The 21,468-nt window shown below is 40.4% G+C and overlaps 1 protein-coding gene across 4 annotated transcripts in view; it reads right to left on the bottom strand.

Annotated features, from left to right (window-relative positions):
* Positions 1–6,242: 6,242 nt before the first annotated feature.
* Positions 6,243–21,468, bottom strand: part of Cfap69 (cilia and flagella associated protein 69) — a 70,821-nt gene continuing 55,595 nt past the window's right edge. For 3 of the 4 annotated variants that reach the window (XM_032907018.1, XM_032907021.1, XM_032907022.1), the window contains 8 exons: positions 21,135–21,216; positions 16,105–16,297; positions 14,148–14,285; positions 13,353–13,429; positions 11,648–11,845; positions 9,375–9,461; positions 8,862–8,966; positions 6,243–8,313 (listed from right to left, as the gene is read on the bottom strand). In XM_032907018.1, the coding sequence (XP_032762909.1) occupies positions 8,146–8,313; positions 8,862–8,966; positions 9,375–9,461; positions 11,648–11,845; positions 13,353–13,429; positions 14,148–14,285; positions 16,105–16,297; positions 21,135–21,216 (1,048 nt within the window). In that variant the 3' untranslated portion in view covers positions 6,243–8,145. The remainder of the gene's footprint in view (positions 8,314–8,861; positions 8,967–9,374; positions 9,462–11,647; positions 11,846–13,352; positions 13,430–14,147; positions 14,286–16,104; positions 16,298–21,134; positions 21,217–21,468) is intronic. The other variant, XM_032907020.1, reaches the window with a different exon arrangement.

Genomic DNA, 21,468 nt, shown 5'->3' on the forward strand with positions numbered 1-21,468 from the left:
TACATACAGTAGATTCCAGTGACTCCCAGAGACAGCTGCCTGACAAATCAGAAACATAACATCCTTTCAAAGGGTGGTCTGAGAATCAGCAGCTCAAAGGAAAACCAGCAAGTACACATTCACGTATATCATAAAACATGTCTTTAATTTTCTAAGTTTCCATTGATCAATAAGTATTGAATACTTTTCTTAAAAACATTCTCCTCTTCTCTGTGTAGGATGGGTTCTGCTGTGAGAAAATGGCTCTACCTCCCTCTGGGCTGCATCATGCTATTCAATCTCACTGACGCTGACTTGGAATTTCAGAAAGGAGTGCTTGCCGGCATCAGCCCTGGTATCACAGCAGACATAGATCTCCAGTGCTGGAACACTTGCTCTCTGACACTGATAGACCTCAAGGAAATCAAGATAGAGCACAACGTGGATGCATTCTGGAATTTCATGTTGTTCTTGCAAAAATCTCAGCGTCCTGGGCATTACAGTGTATTCTTAAACATAGCCCAAGACTTCTGGGACATGTATATAGACTGCTTGCTTTCAAGATCTCATGGGATGGGCAGAAGACAGGTGCTATCTTCCAAGTATAATTTTCCTCAGAAAACGGCAGGACGTGATTTGAAGGTGTACTTACGCAAGTAGTGATGCTGTCTTATTAAAAATTTGCTATTTAGTTCCATTATTTCAGGTTTGTCAAATAAGCTAGCAAATTATCATGTCTAGTTTTTTTTTAAATATACTTCTTTTCATTTTTACATTATGTAGAAATCATGAGTGCCAGATTATGGGTAACCTTAGAATATACATTGTTACATCATTAAAATCATCTTGTTACCCCTGAGCGGTTCATAAGAAAGCCATATAACTTTGCATCTATTCATACTGTAAGACTTAAATATCGAGCATGTGGTAGCCTTTTAAACAAAGCATTTTCAAGTGGGTTGCACAGAAGGGTGGACTGTTACATTGATTTCTCCCAATACTACAAAAAATCGATTATAAGACATTTAAGAAGAAAAACAAAAAATACCTCAAGCAAGATGGCAACTGCAAGAATAACCCTGTTAGTATTTGCTAAGTCAAATATTTCCTGCTGTAATTAAAATTATGATTTCCAGTTTCTTAATCTGGTGGCTTTTTTCTTAGACATATAACTACTTTATTGGTAATGATTGAATTGTTTGCAAATATCTAGATTTGCTAATAGTTTGTTATTCAGAAATGCTTTGCCAAGTTATCTTTGCATTAAAATGTTACTTCAAATAGTTTTTACTTGTCAGTGGAGTGAAATAGTTAATTTTATTAAATATCTGATACCCTAATATTTAAAACTGTGCCCCAAGTAATGCCAGTATCTAAAATTGATATTTAACTTGATGTAATGTTGTTTGCTTTCTGAAATGTGCATTTCAATACTAATCCATCTTATATAGTAAATATTTTTCTATGTATTAAGGACTAAATCATTGTTTTTATGTGTATGGATGTGCTGGTTTGTGTGTGTGTGAGTTTTCATTTGTGTCTGTGTGTATGTTTGTGTGCACATTCACGCGTGTGAGTATGTGTGTCCTTCTGTGTGTGAGTTTGCAGATGGTTTCAAGTCACCATGTAGGTTCCAAGGATTGAACATAGGTTCTCTCAGAGAGCAACCAGTGATCTTAACCTCTGAGCCATCTCACCAGCCCCTATGTTATAATTTTATTGCCTTAACATTAAAAATGACCAACAAACAAAAACAAAGAATCTACGATTTAGCAATGTACAGAATGATACAATTTTTGCCTAGGTATTATGTTAGTTCCATATTAAACTTAGTCATTTTTAGGTTACTTACAACTCACACCATATTTCACAGTATGAAGCTTTGAAAATTGTACCAAACAAAAGAATGACACACGAGGAATTGCAACGGTGGGAAGTGATTACAGGAAACTACTAACACACAGTTATGGTTTACATCAGTGACTTTGGTATGTAGATAAGCAGGACTTTTGGGGCTTGGGAGATGGCTCAAGTCAGTAAAGTGCTTGCAGCACAAGCACGAGAGGCTAAGACCAGATACTCAGGCAGATGAGTATGTACCTGTAAGCCCTGTCCTGGGGCTTCCTAGACACCCAGTCTCACAGAGCTAGTGAGTTTGAGGTAAGACACCTTGTCTCACAAAATAAAATGGAGCCTGGTAGAGGGAGTCGTCCAACCTCAGCCTCTTTCCACCCCAGCCCACACTTCTGAGGGATACCGGAAAATTGGTAAGATTTCTACTTTTTAAGGTGAAGATGGACTTGAGAGCAGTTTGAAGATTCTTGTTTTCACAAGAAAAACCACATCAGTTTTTTATTTTTTTTTGGAAGTCCCCACACTTTTCCGTGACAAAGGACCAAGCCCATACATATACAGCCACCAAACTAGATAAGATGGATGAAGCAAAGAAGTGCAGGCCCACAGGAACCGGATGTAGATCGCTCCTGAGAGACACAGCCAGAATACAGCAAATACAGAGGCGAATGCCAGCAGCAAACCACTGAACTGAGAACTGGACCCCCGTTGAAGGAATCAGAGAAAGGACTGAAAGAGCTGAAGGGGCTCGAGATCCCATATGAACAACAATGCCAAACAACCAGAGCTTCCAGGGACTAAGCCACTACCCAAAGACTATACATGGACTGACCCTGGACTCTGATCTCATAGGTAGCAATGAATATCCTAGTAAGATCACCAATGGAAGGAGAAGCCCTTGGTCCTGTGAAGACTGAACCCCCTGTGAACAGGACTGTTGGAAACCCGGAAAGGGAATAACATTTGAAATGTAAATAAGAAATACCCAATTTAATAAAGATGGAAAAAAAATCTTCTCAATAGAGTTCCCTAATGGATATCATATGTTTTCAAATATTTTGATTATGATGACACATTCTTCTTTGTACAAAATTAAATATAATAAAACTTATAAACAGCTAAAATAACCGAGTGGTGGTGGCATGTGCCTTTTATTCCAGCACTTGAGAGACAGAGGCAGGTGGATCTCTGTGAGTTTGAGGATAGCCTAGTCTATCGAGATAATTCCAGAACCAGGCCTACACACACACACACACACACACACACACACACACACACACACACACACACACACACAAGCCTTTCTCAACCCCCACAAAAAAAACAGCAAAAAATAATACTGAGTAAATATGTATCTGATACCTTGACTTGACCTAAGAATAAACCTTGAATTAAGAAGGTATGTATTCTCTAAGTTTGGACCACTCTGAAATTCTCATGAAGTAATACTAGGGCCTACACAACATGAAGGGCAGTAAATGAACGGTGGGTTAAGAAACTTCAGTGTTAAATGAACAAACCTGCTACATTTTCAAATATTATTTGACAAGTGTTATTTTGTGTAACTACATTTTGCTTAATAATATATTAGCTGAGTGGCAAAGAGAATGAAACTGTAGGTCCAATAGATTTTTTTTGGGCACAGCGAACTTTATTGATGATATTCAAGAGAGAAGGGCGGGCTCCCTAGGCCCCTCCTGTTATTATGGGGTCTGGGATGGAATTGTGAGGGAGATGCTCAGTGTTGGGGGCTGAGTTGGGATGGGGACTCCTCAGCAACTGAGGGCCTCTCTCTTGCTCTCAGATCCTTGCTGGGCTGGGGTGGGTGGTCCAGGGTTTCTTACTCCTTGGAGGCCATGTAGGCCATGAGGTCCACCACCCTGTTGCTGTAGCCGTATTCATTGTCATACCAGGAAATGAGCTTTACAAAGTTGTCATTGAGAGCAATGCCAGCCCCAGCATCAAAGGTGGAAGAGTGGGAGTTGCTGTTGAAGTCGCAGGAGACAACCTGGTCCTCAGTGTAGCCCAGGATGCCCTTTAGTGGGCCCTCAGATGCCTGCTTCACCACCTTCTTGATGTCATCATACGTGGCAGGTTTCTCCAGGTGGCATGTCAGATCCGCAACAGATACATTGGGGGTAGGGACATGGAAGGCCATGCCAGTGAGTTTCCCGTTCAGCTCTGGGATGACCTTGCCCACAGCCTTGGTAGCACCAGTGGATGCAGGGATGATGTTTTGGGCTGCCCCACGGCCATCATGCCACAACTTTCCAGAGGGGCCATCCACAGCCTTCTGAGTGGCAGTGATGGCATGGACTGTGGTCATGAGCCCTTCCATGATGCCAAAGTTGTCATGGATGACCTTGCCAGTGGGGCTAAGCAGCTGGTGGTGCAGGATGCATTGCTGACAATCTTGAGGGAGTTGTCATATTTCTCGTGGTTCACACCCATCACAAACATGGGGGCATCAGCTGAAGAGGCGGAGATGAGGACCCTTTTGGCCCCACCCTTCAGGTGAGCCCCAGCCTTCTCCATGGTGGTGAAGACGCCAGTAGACTCCATGGCATACTCAGCACCAGCGTCACCCCATTTGATGTTAGCGGGATCTCGCTCCTGGAAGGTGGTGATGGGCTTCCCGTTGATGACAAGCTTCCCATTCTCAGCCTTGACTGTGCCATTGAACTTGCCATGGGTAGAGTCACACTGGAACACGTAGACCATGTAGATGAGGTCAATGAAGGGGTCGTTGATGGCAACAATGTCCACTTTGCCAGATGCAGAGCAGAAGGCAGCCCTGGTAACCAGGCACCCAATACTTCAAATCCGTTCACACCGACCTTCACCATCTTGTCTATGAGACAAGATTGACACTGTACAAGAAGATGCGGCTGTCTCTGGAACAGTGAGGAGCAGAGACTGGTCCAATAGATTTTTAAGTTGAAAATATTTTGCCCCTTGAAGGAGGAACCTAAGTTACCTCTGGAAATCTGCCAGCACCAGCAAGATGACAAACTTTTTCATAGTAGTAGCACAGTTTTCCTTAAAGATTTTCGTAATCTGTCACAAATTATTACAGTTCAATAGTTCAGTGCCATAAAGCAAGACTATGTAACTTTGGCCTAAAATTTGTCTGAGCAGTTACTAATCATCCATAGTAACTGTAAAAATTGTATTTTGTCAATGATAAACATTTCAGCTTTAATTAATAAAATTAGTGGTTAGCCTTCTAACCTAAACTGATTACAAATGGTCTCTTCATTCTCCTAAATTATATTGTTACACTGTTAAGAGTGATTGGGCAGGAGAAGTAATTCAGTGGGTAAAAGTGCTTTCCACCAAGCCTGACAACCAGAGCTCTAGCTCTAGGACTCGTGTGATTGAGATTCCTACAAATTGGGCTGGAGAGATGGCTCAGCCGTTTAAGGCTAGGCTCACAACCAAAAATATAAGAGATTCCTACAAATTGTCCTCTTGCCCGTTTGCATGTGAAACACACACACACACACACACACACACACACACACACAATCATGTTTTTTTTAAAATTAAGGACATTTTCTAAAATGAGCATTATTTTAGAATAGTTTGTTGTCAGCATTTTTAATGATTTAGGTATGTTAAAATTTCTCTCAGTAAATTGCCATGCCTTACATTGCTTGGTCCTGGAAACCTGAGATGTGGGAATGAGGGAAGGATGGACGGACAGACAGACAGACAAGCCAGGATGGTGTGGGATGTGTTCTCTACAATGGATGGAAACTCATTTATTATGCACAGCACGAGGAAGAGGGGTCAGTTGGTCTCAGTGGGGAGTGTTTGCCCTGGAGCAGTCTCAGGTTGTAATTATCAAGGAGAACAGGAGGGGCTCTCCTTCTCTGAGAAGAAGGGAGGGGGGATGGGGAGAACAGGAGGGGCTCTCCTTCTCTGAGAAGAAGGGAGGGGGAATGGGGAGAACAGGAGGGGCTCTCCTTCTCTGAGAAGAAGGGAGGGGCAATGGGGAGAACAGGAGGGGCTCTCCTTCTCTCTGAGAAGAAGGGGAAGGGAGAACAATGAGAAGAAGGGAGGGGGATGGGGAGAACAGGATGAGAAGAAGGGAGGGCAATGGGGAGAACAGGAGGGGCTCTCCTTCTCTGAGAAGAAGGGAAGGGGAATGGAGAGGGAGGACGGGATTGGGGGAGAAGAGGGAGGGAGCTGTCTTGGGACGTAAAATGAATAATGAAAAGGAAGAGAAAGTTACATGGAATGCTTTCTGATCACACTGCCAATATTCGCTGGCATTTTTCTAATTGGACTACAACAGACTCAAAATCTAGTTCACGGATTTGAGTTTGTGCTGAGTTCATCTAATTTGATGTATAACCGGTGAACTTCTAGAAATCTTAAGGATATGGAGTTATAAAAACAGCTGATTCTGATTTCAAAATACAAGTTTTATTTATCTGATTAGTACATATCTCAGTTTTAAGGCTTGCAAGTTTGTCTCAGCTCACTCATAGAAGAAAATAGACTGTCCATTGCCCAGGCAGGGCCACTCAGATGCCATATCCACTTGGACTCACAGGGAGCAGTTATAGGATAGAGGGAGGAAGAAAAGCCGGGAAGTTTGTGCTGCTGTCAGAGTGGTAGCCTCCCTGGCTCACTGTGTGATGGCCGGAACTGTATCAGAGAAACAAGCTTGCTAGAGATCTGTCTACCATGCGTAGAGTTTCTGCTTTGAGCACTATTGCTGCTTTCCACCAGCCTATACTCCTCCATGTAGTAAATACCTGCTAGAAAATAACCTGTCTTATTTTGTCTTCTCTCTTCCTACTGGGTAGCAGAACAGTCTGTAGACCTCAGATGGCGCTGACGGGGATCAGTCTAAATCAATTTGGAGATAGGACCTATGTGTAAAACTGATCCTCAACCAAATCACAACAATTTTTCTATAATGTTTTCATTCATACCTTGTAACTTGATCAAAGCCCATGGCGGCTTTGAAGCACACGTATTTGAACTACTTTAGCATGCTCTCCTTGCTTAGCATCACTTGTGCAGTACATCCTGTGGGCTGAGTCTTTCCTTTGAGGTCAGTGCATTGCTGCATTTGAAGATGTCAAGGGAAACGCTGCCAGAGACAAAGCCTTCATCACTAACTTCGTTACTGAGGTGCTGGTCAAATGGTAAATTAGACACGTTCTTTTCCTTGCCTTCGGGGAACTACAAGTCTGACAAAGCCCATAGTCTATAAGATTCATTGCTCTTAGCTGTGGACGCAGCAAAGGATTCTGGGTGTCTGAGATTTTAATGTGACATTATTTGGTACCATTTGTATGGACATGTTGCATTCTTCTATCTGCTTACCCACATACTACCTGCCCCTTTCCCATCGGAGAAATAGCATTAGAATTAGCTTCAAACTTTTATTTACTGAATTTAAAATTTTATCTCTTCTATGTCTATGGGAGTTTTGCTTGCACATATGTCTGTGCACCATGTGAGTGTCTGGTGCTTGAGGGGGCCAGAAGAAAGGTCACATCCTCTGGGACTGGAATTATGTTGGTGCCTCTGGAAGAGCAGCCAGTGCATTTAAAGATCTATCTCTCTAGCTGCACTTTGAAAAATTATATATTTAGAGTAAAACTGTGTATATGCTTGTTTTTATTTTTAGCTTGTGACTGGCCATTGCCTTTACTAATAGAATGCTTTCATCAACGTATGTATTGCTTTGGTATTCGTAGATCCTTCTGATAATAGCACCTTGATTCCTGACTCCATTAAGGTATTTTAGATGATGTTGGACTGTTTATGGCTCCAAGAGCAAGGAGTATTCAGATCTTGCTGGCTCTGAGGTAAGGTGCTCTAGAGTAGGCATGTGGGCCTGGCCAAGCAAGGCTCCAACACATAGAGGGGGCGACACCAGTTACTGAGAAAAATATGCCCACACTTTTCCACTGGATAAATATAAGGTAGGGTTGCTGGAAGGAGATCCCTCCCAATCCAGTTTCAGCCCCTTGAGCCAACAGTTGCCACAGTCTAAACTACTCATGATGGGAGATGCAAAGCCCACAGAAATGTCCCTTAGGGTAAAGTATTTGGAGCAATTAATGTAGAGCCAAAAGTCCAAATTGTTAACACATTTACAATTTCAGTTAAGGGACTGATAATCTTTTCAAATAGTGCTGTTTTCTATTAAAAAGTATATTATCCTAACTTTAATTTTTATATCTCACTAAAATATTTATTCTAAACTTTGTGCCTTGCATTTGTATATAAATATACATTTAGCTAAAAAGTTCCATGTAGAATTTATTTCAGAAGCAGTGGAACACATCAGATAGGGACAGTCTTTTTAAGGCCATTCAGCGGCTTCACTTTCACCTTCTGCAAGGCTCCTCCTCGAATAGGCAGTTTTTTAAGAGCAATGTCTGTGTCAGCCAGAGGTCCTCCCAGCAGTCGAGTAGGAGTGCTTTCCACTGTCACCACCCGGCCCGAAGTTACCTGGAAAGGAAAAGACAAACATCTACAGGTCTTCTCATAAAACCTCTCGATAACAGAAAAACCCATATATCCTATAGTTTGCTTTGTAAAAGACACCAAGCAAAAGACACCAATCTGTCTCAAGTGTGACATGAGAAAGATAAGGACTCTGGCACCAGGAAAGTGGGCTCAAACTCTTCTATTGCTCGTTAGTTCTGTGGCTGGGGACAAACTGTGTCTGTCCAGTAGAGATCATTGCGAACACTGTGATGTGGCCCTGGCCTATTTCCAGACAAAGGAGAGCTACATTTATCCTAGAGAGGAGATGACACCAATGCACTGAGCAGAGCTGGTGGCAACTTAGGAAACCTGTGAGGCTGGCTCTGCTCCAACAGCACCAGAGGTGGGAATAAAGGAGGGGAGAATGCGTCTTGGAGATAAATATGCCTTAGCAATGGGACATTTGAATAACACAAAGCAAACTATATGAGGCAAAAGTCCCCATAGAAATAACATTTTGGCTGCTCACACTTTGTATCTATTAAGAGATGTAGGGAAAATGACCTTACCGTTGTGTTAAGGCCTTTAATAACTGTTTGGTGGAATATTGCATTTTGTGGTCGTTTGCTGTATCTGGAGGATTCTATGGCCTTTTCTTGAAGTCTCTTTGCTTTCTGAAAACATTTAAATTAGAAAGAAAACAGTATTAGTTGCCAGTAAAGCATGGTCAGTGTCCTTGCAGAGAAGGCACATGTGTCCTCCTGTTCCTCTCTCTGCCGGTGACAGAAGTGGAATCCTTCAACAAGATGGTTCAGAATGGAGGGCAGGTCACAGTTCTCTCTGCCTTACTCCCAAGCCTTCATCTTCAAATTGTTCAGGAACACGACCCTGGCTTCCTAGTGTTAAGTCATTGTTTCCTTTGTAAACTGTGCTTTCAGTGGAGTCTAAGAGACAGGCAAGGCTCTAACAGTAGAAATATCCTACAGAACAGTAGCAGAGAAGTGGAAATAAATATTCAGTCTCTAGAATACTCTGTCCTTATGATTGGCTGGCTGTTGTGTATACTGCTTTGAAAATCTTACCTTTAATGTTTTAGCATTTGATGTTCTAGCCAAGAAGTTTTCCCATGACTTGTGAGCCTGATCTCTCTGCTTATGTGTAGCTTGTATCTGAAAGAAATAGGAAAAACTAAGAGTTTCAGTTCCCATGAAACACACCAAAGGGCACAGAAGTTTCTATTTTAAAGGGAGTGCCTCCCTTTTGCTAAAGGAAAATTGGAGGCTGGCTGAAATAGAAATTAGAATATATAACAATTAAAAACAAACAAACAAATCAAATCAAATATTGTTGGGCATGCTGCTAGAAGCCTTTAATCTGAGCACTCTGGAAGCCCAGGGAGGCAGAAATATTTCACTTATAGGCTAGCCTGCTCTAATCTATGAAGTGAGTTCCAGGACAACTGGTGCTGGAACTTGTTTCAAACCTTGTTTCAAAAAAAAAATCTTAAAATTTAAAAAGTTATTCATCTTGTAGTTAAAGTTTGAACTACTTTCCATAGAATGTAAAACTACTCAAAAGAGTTTAATATTAATCATTCTCACCCAAAACAGCACACTTTATCTAGTTCTTGTTTGTGAATATTCTATAGTCTGGAGAAAACTAAATGCAGGATTTAAAGACAAAAATCACAGGTGAAAATAAAGAGACCCTTCTGGGCAGTGATCCTAAGTTTAGGAAAAATTTTACTGGTAAAACAACTTTTAATCTATGACTGCAACAAGGTAGCGATTTTGTGAGACCACTAAATTTGATGTGATACTGTGGTCTATTAGGGTGAGTATTAACCAACAACTCTATTTCTTAATAGACTTTCCACCAAATGTATAATCAGAGGATGCATACCACTGAGGGGTGTGTGTGTGTGTATGTGTGTGTGTGTGTGTGTGTGTGTATCATAAATACAAACATACAATTCTATTATAAATATAATATTCTTAGGAATACTTAAGAAAATGTAGTTGAACAACTGCTTCAAAGGCTGGGACAGAGGTATGACAATAAATGTATAATTAAATGGCAAAGGTTCAAAAGAGCTAATGGCTGTGAGGCAGCATGAGCTCCATGATTTCTTCCTGGTTCTGAGCAGATCATTGGCTTACAGTAGTACCCATGTCATAAAAACTTTGTGCAAGCAAAACATTGGAATCTATTAGCCAGGCTGGCATTCACAGGTAAATGGACACAGATCCTAAGCTGTGAAATGAAACATTCAATAGTGTATGTGGGAAGATTAGGCAACAGGCAACACTGGAGATCACTTCAAGGAGCTACAGTGCTTAACTGTAGTCACAGAGAACCAAAACAAAGTGGTGACGTCTCTGTCTACGGATAACACTGTTTAAATGCCTCTTAGTCAGTAAAACATGGACACACAAATTATGCCATAGTTTCTCACCTGCATAAAGTTCTAGGAAACAGGTTATTTTCCTGACTGGCTTTCTCTATTTAGCTAAAGTCAGACCAGTTTTCCTAGGCCTGTAGAAAATCAACACTCATCAGTGTTTTGGTGTTGAGATGAGAATGAAGCTTATGGATGAATATCCCTATAGCTGGAAAAACACTAGAGGTCTGTGATAGAATGAGGTGTGAAGGAAAGACAACTATATTTCTTCTACGGAGTTGTGCACTCCTTACCGATAAACTGCCAGACATATTTAAAGTATATATTTAAACAGGTTACAACTTTTGGAACCCTGTTAGATATTTCAAAGAATAGATATGCCTCAACTATCTCTTTACCTTGTAAAATATGAGAGTACAAAAATCAAATTACACAACCAGTAAATTGCTTGTTGTGCAAGAACATGGACCTGAGCTCTCATCCCCAGAACCTACATTAAAAGTCCAGCGGTGGCTCGGTGGAGGGGAGAAAGAGACAGGAGGATCTCTGGAACTCTCTAGCCAGTTAGTTGTACTGACTCGTGAGGTCTGGGAAAAACTCTATGCAGAGTGATCGAGGAAGAGACCCAACATCCACTTCTGGATTCCATATGTATATACACATCTCCATGCACATAAATGTATCAACGTGCATATACCACATGTACACAAAAAGAACACAAAAATTAAATTATAATGCTCAAAGCAACACTGAAATAATTACTGAATTTTAAACCCCTAGCTTCATAGTTTCTTTTAAATTGCACAAAGGCATTGAAAATCACATAGAGACAAAACCGATTCAATGTTGAAATATTTACAAATAGGACAAATCTATTTTATAGATAACTTCATCTAGTCTATACATTGAAATTAACAATGTGTGCTTCAAAGGCTTGCTGGCGCCCTCGCTTACTTTTGCATATACTCTTTGTTCATTCTGCACATCCTGGAGTGCTTGGTTTTCGATCATCTCACTTTGCAAGGAAGCAACCATCTTTCCAATATTCTCTGTTGCTGCGATAATAGAGTGCAAGGATTTTTCATCTACAGTGACTAGTCTTAACTTTTCCAACTTTATTTCTTCAGACACTTCATTCCATATTTCTCCAATCTGTCATGGCAAAGTTTAAGTTGAGAAAGTTAGACTAAACAGAAGTGATCTTTCTTCCACATTTCCCTATATGGTGGCCATCCTGTCAATGCAGAAGCATTTCCTAACTTACTTCTTGGGAGTAATTAGACATTCTGAGAATGGGCACCAGCTACATCTGAAGATTCTGGTTAATAGTTTTCCCCTTTCATAGCTGCAGACGCTGCTATTCAAGTTTGGCTTTCTGAAGTACTCATGCTATTCCTACCTACAGCACCCAGTGAAGGCTATGTCATGCTGAACCTGGAACAAAGAGAGGGCCATGCTGGGAGTCTGGGACATGTGATCCCCAGAAAAGGGATCCTGGTCTTCACCTACTAGTAAAGGCATATAAGTGAATCTCAAGGGTATATTTTGTTTGTTTTTTATAATTGTTATTTTACTTATTTACATTTTAGTCGTGCCCCTCCTATTGGTCCCCCCTCCTTGAATCTCAAGTTTTCAACTCCACAGTTTCATTACGCCAAAATCTCCATCTCACATTCTGAAAGGAAGGTACTAGAGTACACTGAGTACTAGAGAAAGTTGCATCATTTAAAACAGGAATTCAACTTGATTTTTTTTATTTGAAAAAAGACTTCTTCATTCCCAATATCCAAATATTAACAGAAATAAAATATTTACTTCAGAGGGTTTTCCTGAGACTTTAAAGACATTCTTTACTAAGGTCACTTAGACAACTAAGCACCTTAATCACTTTTAGATGAAATTTGATTGATGACATAGAGAAATGATAACGACTACTTTGGTAAGTATTAACACTTCAATAAACAACAACCTGCTTTACTCCAGCTTTACTGCTTCCCAAATAGTAAAGATTCTATTTTTAAAATCGTGTTAGGCTTCAGAATTGACTCTAACATTCATCTTCTCGTACAAGCTAGCAATTGGACTGACTGAGACGTTCATAATGCATATACTGGATTTATCCAGTCTATTCCCAGTCCCTCTTCTCCAATTCCTCTACCACCCCTCCCCAAGAGAATGTCATGTGTTCTCTTTTAGAACAAGCAGCCATCTAGGGGATCCACCTAGTACTGTCAGTATGCGCATGGGTGTAGGGTCCTCTACCTGAGCACCAATAACCTATCAGGGGAACAACCCTAAAAAAACAGACTCACCCTCTCCTAGCACCTATCAAATGCCAATAGCTCCTTAGTTAGGATGGGGTTTCCTGCCCAGCTCCCTGGTCCATGGTGGGACTTTGGTTTTCTTGTGTGCCAATGTCAGTTTAGATGCACAACCGTGCTGCTCTATGACTTGTAAGGCACGTGGCTCTATCACTGGTGCATAAAATCTTTCCTCATGAAAGAACCCCAGAGAGTGGTATGTCTCCTTAATCACAACATGAAACACATTGAGGATACTAGAGTAATACTAGTGCAAATAGTTCCAGTCATGGACTCATCTTTTATTTCCCAATTTATTTTTAAAATAATAAATTTTGATTTATTAAAATGGTACTTACTTTAAAATCAAGATATCTATGTATTATACAGAGGGTGACAAAATCTTCAGCAGATAAGCCTGGTAAGTTTTCAAAATCTATCAAAGTTTGTACAGAGAGAATTATTTTAACAGGAGCAAATAATTTCAAGAATCCCTCCCCCCACAGAAACAAATTCGACCACAGACTCCTGCCAGAAAACCTCTGCCAGGTTATCCTTGTACAGCCATTACTAGACAACTCATTTACTGTGGTCAAGAGAGTGTACTGTCAGAAGCTAAAGAGCAGACGAGAACCTTTCCCTTAACAGGAAGCAACAAGTTGAAAGATTGAGATAATTCTGCCTCACTGGGAAAGGATGTGCCTAATTTGGCAGAGACTTGATGTGCCAGAAAGACGGGATCCCCAGGGCGCCTCTACCTTCTCCGAGGAGAAGGGGACTGGGGATGAAGGGAGGGTCTCAGTGAGGGGCAAATGGGGGTCAGTACTTGGGATGCAAATAAATAAATAAATAAATACATAAATAATGAGATCATTCCGAAGGCTATCACTTAGCCTAAACATCTGAATTAACTGCATGTGGTCCTGCTAGACACTGAAATTGCCTGGAAAGCTGAAAAGAACTTCACTTGGGGATCCACATTCCAAAATTCTAACTTCCGATTGGCGTGATGACCTAGGCATGGAGGTCATGAGGGGATGTGCATTTATCCTACACAGGGACTTTATTCATGTGTGTCAAGGGGACACTGTAGAAAAGCAAGTGCAGCAATACTCATCACATACAAACTCTTGTCAATGTCAGGGCTTTCTTACCTAGTTTATCCAACACGGCATAAATTTTTGCTCTGATATTTTCAGCAACATCCATAACTGCAATGGATGGGCAGTTAGCAGGAAGGGGCACGATCTTTTGTTCTTCTTGAAAACTAGTAAATAGGGGTCTCTTTGTATCTAAGCATGGGGTGTTATGAAACAGAAGGAAGAGGTGAAGACCACAGTGAACATTTGAGATTGTATTCTCCATATAAAATGGATCAATATACAAATATATGTTTAAAAATTAAAACTAAAATACAGTGCATTGCTATTTTTTTCTTTTTAGAGTTCTGGGAATCGATCTCAGGACTGGTAAGCAAGCAATCTATCACCAAGCTCCCTGCTACACTGCCAGCCAGCTCATGGCTACTATATTGAAAGCATAAGCAGTAAATGTTTCCCATTCTGTGGCAAAATTTATGGCTTTCATTTTTCTTATTTATGTAAGATTTTTAAAAAAATAAGGCTATATAGGGCATAACAGAACATGCCTTTAATCCCAGTACTCGTGAGGCAGAAATAAGAGAATCTCTGGGAGTTTGAGGCCAGCCTGTTCTACATAGAGTTCCAGGAGAACAGGGACTACATAGGGGACCCTATATCAAAAGGAACAGAACAGCTATAGCTTTAATTCTTTTAAAGGTTTAATTTGTTTATGTGTGTGTGTCTCTCTGTGTGTATTCATCTGGGTGCCAGCAGAGGCCAGAAGAGGGTGCTGGCTTCCAGAACCTGGAGGTACAGGCAGTTGTGATCTATCTGACCTGGGTGCTGAGATTCAAACTCAGGTCCTCTGAATGAGCAGCAAGTGCTCTTAACTGCGGAACCTTCTTTCCAGCCCTTCCTAAAGGTGAAAACTTAGTGTAGAACCCTTGTCAAGCGTAAAGTTCTTGAGACAGGATAATGTTAGGTCAATGGTTATGTGATAATTTTGATTGGTCTCTATAAATTATGCTATAAAGAGAAAAGTTATCTCATGATGTTTTAATTTAAAACTCTGATAGCAAAAATGAGACAGAAATAACCTAAAGTGGTAGCATTTTATTCAATATAGATATTACTAACAGTTTGGCTAAAAACACAATTTGAATGTGAAAGAAGATGTAACACAGTATCATAGGTTCTAGAATTCAATTACTCATTCTGATATCATCATCTGAATCTATCTTTAGAACATGGCAGCTAAGACTGATGAACATTTGACTTATTTTTACTAAAAAGAAACCTCTTTTGTGTAAAAAGAAAATTATATAAATACCAGCGCACAAAGTACTGTAAGGTTTGTTGTGAAATACTACTTATCTGTCAAATTCTATTGCTAAGTGAAGCATCATAAGTGAACGTAGTTATAAAAGCAAGAAATCCAAATAAACTTATTTAGGAAATTTCATTAATTTTTGAGTTAAAGAATATAGGTAAATGCCACCTTTTAAAATAAACCCAAATTCACTACTAATTTACTTAATTTTCTTCTAATTATTCACACCTTACTTATTAGAGAAGGGGGCAATAGGCCAGAGGACAACCTATATGGCTCCCTGGGTACTGTCCACTGTTTTTGCTTATTTGTTTGCTTCCTTTTTGTAATTGGCCCTGGGATACTCTGTTCTATCTTGGGGCTGGGTGGAGGGTGGGTGTGGGGGGGCAGGGTGAGTGGAGGGAAGGTAAGGTACAGCTCTAGGGAGGAGACTCATCTCTAGGATTCACTGTCAAGCCAGCAGAACCAAGTTTGTTTTGTGTGTTTCGTTTTGTTGTTCTGGGGTGTAACTCCAGTCCTGTAAGCTTTTACTGATCGTACTATCCCCTCGCACGCCAGGTACTCACCAGTTATGATTAAAATGTCTTTAGCATCTTGTTGGAAAAACCTTATAAAATGGGTAAGCATCCTCACATTCACATGCTGTGAAACTCTAGATCAATCTCAATTGTTCCTACCAGAAGCCGTGACCATACTCACCAACGATCTTGCCATTCTTGTCACGTTTTACTCCTAGCTCTTTTTCCTCTTTTCTCCACAGTTTAATCAAAAGACTAGCAGCAGTCAGGTCTTTCTTCCCGCGCCAAGCATTGACATGAGCAGAAGTTTTGGGATTATCACAAAATTCAACCATTATTCCAAGAATCAGATTACAGAATTTTTTTTGGTTCAACTTTGCAAAGAAATAGAAAGTGACAAAAAGAGTTAATACTGAGAATGAAAGAGACACTTGGATTATCAGCCAGTGCCTTCTGAGCAGTCTGACTGTAACAAGCAAGCCATTAGTGAGCATTCATGAGTATGAATTAACACTAAAACTTAAAACAATAGATTGAATATAATTCTTAAGTAGTGATAAACATACTTCAAAGTAAATATGTATTCACTTGGTGGAAATGGAAGGAGATTTCAAAAACTGAGAGAATATTCATATTTATTTTAAATGGAGCAGTTATCAGATTCCTGTGAGTACAGGATCTTTTCCATTTACATCCTTTATTAAGGTTTGAGATGATTATTATCAGGTACACTCTGTTATCAAGAGAATAACTGATAGAACTGTGACAGTCAAATAGGAAAAAGTGTAAATTTATACTTTTTCAGCAACTGTGGAGGACCTTTTAAGAATTCAAGCAAATTTCTCTTATCACCAAGAATACACATTTTAAATACAAAATACAAAATTTAGATACAGAAAGAGGAACACTCCTCCATTGTTGGTGGGATTGCAGACTGCTACAACCATTCTGGAAATCAGTCTGGAGGTTCCTCAGAAAATTGGACATTGAACTGCCTGAGGATCCAGCTATACCTCTCTTGGGCATATACCCAAAAGATGCCCCAACATATAAAAAAGACACGTGCTCCACTATGTTCATCGCAGCCTTATTTATAATAGCCAGAAGCTGGAAAGAACCCAGATGCCCTTCAACAGAGGAATGGATACAGAAAATGTGGTACATCTACACAATGGAATATGACTCAGCTATCAAAAACAATGACTTTATGAAATTCGTAGGCAAATGGTCGGAACTGGAAAATATCATCCTGAGTGAGGTAACCCAATCACAGAAAAACATACATGGTATGCACTCATTGATAAGTGGCTATTAGCCCAAATGCTTGAATTACCCTAGATGCCTAGAACAAATGAAACTCAAGACGGATGATCAAAATGTAAATGCTTCACTCCTTCTTTAAAAGGGGAACAAGAATACCCTTGGCAGGGAATAGAGCGGCAAAGATTAAAACAGAGACTGAAGGAACACCCATTCAGAGCCTGCCCCACATGTGGCCCATACATATACAGCCATCCAATTAGACAAGATGGATGAAGCAAAGCAGTGCAGACCGACAGGAGCCGGATGTAGATCTCTCCTGAGAGACACAGCCAGAATATAGCAAACACAGAGGCGAATGCCAGCAGCAAACCACTGAATTGAGAATAGGACCCTGTTGAAGGAATCAGAGAAAGAACTGGAAGAGCTTGAAGGGCTCGTGGACCCCATATGAACAACAATGCCAACCAACCAGAGCTTCAGGGACTAAGCCACTACCCAAAGACTATACATGGACTGACCCTGGACTCTGACCTCATAGGTAGCAATGAATATCCTAGTAAGAGCACCAGTGGAAGGGAAGCCCTGGTCCTGCTAAGACTGAACCCCAGTGAACTAGATTGTTGGGGGAGGGCGGCAAGGGGGGAGGATGGGGAGGGGAACACCCATAAGGAAGGGAGGGGGGGACGTTTGCCTGAAACCGGAAAGGGAATAACACTCAAAATGTATATAAGAAATACTCAAGTTAATAAAAAAAAAAAAAAAAAAAAAAAAAAAAAAAAGAAAAGAAAGCATGGCAGTTGCAGGAGACATAGTGATAGAGGAGCCAAGAGTTGTACAACCTGGTTCACAGGCAGCAAAAGGAGACTTTCTCACTGGCCAGACGAGCATATCTGACCTTAAAGCCCACCTCCACAGTAACACACTTTCTCCACAAGGCCATATCTACTCCAACAAGGCCACAGCTCCTAATAGTGCCATTCCCTATGGACCAAGCATTCAAACACACGAGTCTACGGGGGCCAAGCCTATTCGAACCATCACAGAAGGTAAGGCATTGTTTTCAGTTGTGTATTCGCTCTTGAGTCTGCTAGGCTTCCATGGAGAGCTCTAAACCTATGGCAGTAGAGATAGCTCAGGTTAAAACCAAACAAACAAGGGGCACAGATGTGGAAGAGATTGATAGGAAGGAGGGCGGATGACAGGATGGAATGGAGGCAAGACAGAGTGAGGGATGGGAGTAAAGGGGTTTCACTATGTACCTGCATGACATTGTCAAAAAGGAGACTTAACTAATAAAAACCACAATAACGGGTTCCACGTAGTGAATTTCCTATAGAAAGCATTCTCTGTGCATAACTCCTCTGGCACAGAAAACAAAGCCTTTGGTTTGAATTGCAAACATGGTCAGTTTCTGTGATGGTTATTTTGGTTGTCAACTTGACTACATCTGGGATTAACTAAAATACAAATAAGAGGACACACATTGAAAGATTTTTTCTTAATTAAATATTTGAAGTGGGAAGATTCACTTCTAATCTGTTTCTTTGATGTGGGAAGATACACAGATACACCTTTAATCCAGATTGTTTGAGATGGAAAAAAAAATCCATCTTTAATCTGGGCCACATTTTCTGCTAAAAGCTTATATAACAGACGTGGAAGAAGGAAGTTTGCTCTTTTTGCCTGCTTGCTCCTGCTAGCAAGTCCATTCCTTTACTCGCATTAAAGCCTGCATCTTCAGGATTCTGGTGGATACTGAAGACCGGCTGACACGTCAAGGCTCATGGTCTGAACAACTGCTGGATTCTGGGACCTTCCACGCGTAAGCAGCCATTGATAGACTAGAAGACCAGCCTGTAAGGCATTCTAATAAATCCTTTATATCTACACTTACATATTTATGTCTATATGTGGATATAGATATCCATATGTATGGATATAGATACATGTATATGGATATAAATATATAAATTCATTCTAAAAGTTGTTACTATAGAGTAGTGTTTCTCAACATGCGGGTCATGACCCCTTGTGGGGATGGTGAATGACTCACATAGACCACCTCAGTCCACCAGAAAACACAGATATTTACATTATGATTCATAACAATAGCAAGATTACAGTTATGAAGTAGCAATGAAAATAATTTTGTTTGGTGGTCACTATGACATGAACTATATCCAAGGGTCATAGCATTTGGAAGGATGAGAACCACTGCTCCAGCAAAACATGACTAACACAAATATCCTATATGATGGGTTTTTCTTGCGACGGGTTTTGTGAATTATAGTAAACTGAAAGTCAGGTGAGGTGGTACATGCTTTTAATTCCAGTACTCAGGATGTAGAAGCCGGTGGAACTCTGTGAGTTCAAGTCCAGTCTGATCTTTTACTCTTTTTACAAAGCAAGTTACAGGACAGCTTGGGCTACACAGAGAAACCCTGGCAGAGAGAGAGAGAGAGAGAGAGAGAGAGAGAGAGAGAGAGAGAGAGAGAGAGAGAGAGAGAGAGAGAGAGAGAGACAGAGACAGAGAGAGAGAGAGAGACAGAGAGACAGAGAGAGAGAGACAGAGAGAGACAGAGAGAGAGAGAGAGACAGAGACAGAGACAGAGACAGACAGAAAGAGAGAGAGAAACAGAGAAAGAGAGAGGAAGAGAGAGAGACTGCAACACACAGTAAGTAATCCATAATATTTAACCCTTGTTAGCAGTGTTATTGTATATTGAATAAATATTTTAGCAGAACTGTGTTGAAACAGAACCTTAAATCAAATGAGTGGTTTTGTTGTTTTTTACTTCACTGGAGAAAGAAACAAATGTTAAGAGTTGAAATTGCTGCAACAACATTCTAAGCATTTCCTGACTAAGTCCACACTATGCTCTACTTAGTGACTTACATAGCACACACATTACAATAATGTATACAGGCAGAACAGGTCAATGAATTGATATTCACATAGACATAATGTTTATGTACATATTCACTGAATGCTCACTCATTTAGCCTCCTTACACCAGGATGAGAAGATGCTGTTGTTATCTGGTTTTATAGATGAAAACATTATGAATATAGTAATGTACAAATTCTCTTGCAAGGATATGATAAGACACTGATAATTTTGGTATATTTATCAAATCAAAGTGGGCTTATTATTCTGTTAATAAAATACAGTGTGGAAATTATATTGGCGTGGCTATGCCTCTGCATAAGACTTGCAAATTTCATTGAAAATGAATCATGACTTCCCTCTACAGTACTGACTACAGTCCCAATTCACATCAATGGTACTGAGGCCTGTTCTCCACAGCTGCAAGGTGGTGGCTCCTTCTTCACACCCGACATGCTGATGTCCTCACACTACCTCTGGACTGCAGATAATTCCTTAAAGGGTCATCTTTTTCTAATGTTACCCATAACTTGGGTAAAGCTGGAAGTTTTTGAGGGTTGACAGAGATTTGGTAGAACACAGAGTGTAGCTTTGTCATAAGTGATTTCATGGCAGGTAGATAAGAGTAGAAGGAAAACATCAGTTTAGGAGCAATGACCCATGTAAACTGACTCCTTAACTGGAGGAATGTTCAGAACTCCTGACATGCTAGTGTTTGGGGACTCTCTGGGAGGGATTTTATTTAAACCAATATATCTGGCTGGGCATGGCCCACACCTTTAATTTCAGCAGTCAGAAGGTAGAGGTAGGACGATCTCTGTCAGTTCCAGGCCAGCTGATTTAGATAGTGAGTTCCAGGACAGCCATGACCACATAGAGAGACCATGCTCCAAAACAAAGCAGAACCACCCAAACTCCAAACAAAAACAAAACCCATCACTATATCTGAACATGATTTGAGGCACCTTTAGTCACAACATCCTGTTTTCTGGTACTTAGTTTGGAAAAGGTTAGCATGGACACATTTATCTTCTGTGTTAGTGTGCTGTGATATTACTTACTGCCAGAATATCCAAAAGGAGAAAAATCCCTTCCTTTTCAAGAAAATAATCTTCAGAAGAATAACACCCCAAAATACAGCACCTTCAATTAAAAGAAAGCCAATCATTAAACCAGCAACTGTTGTTAGAGTTAACTCGTAGACCCTCCTTCCTATCACAACATCATTAGGCAACACTTTTACTTTATTCCTCAAAACCAAGTAGTTAATTTGTTTTCACTTTAAAATAGAAACTCTGAAGAAGCTTTATAAATGTGGTTCAATTGTAATGTTTTCAAGATTTTATGTGTAGTGTGTGTGTGTGGTGTGCACGCACACACACACACACACACACA

Source organism: Rattus rattus, chromosome 6 (assembly GCF_011064425.1).
Source record: "Rattus rattus isolate New Zealand chromosome 6, Rrattus_CSIRO_v1, whole genome shotgun sequence".
NCBI lineage: Eukaryota > Metazoa > Chordata > Mammalia > Rodentia > Muridae > Rattus > Rattus rattus.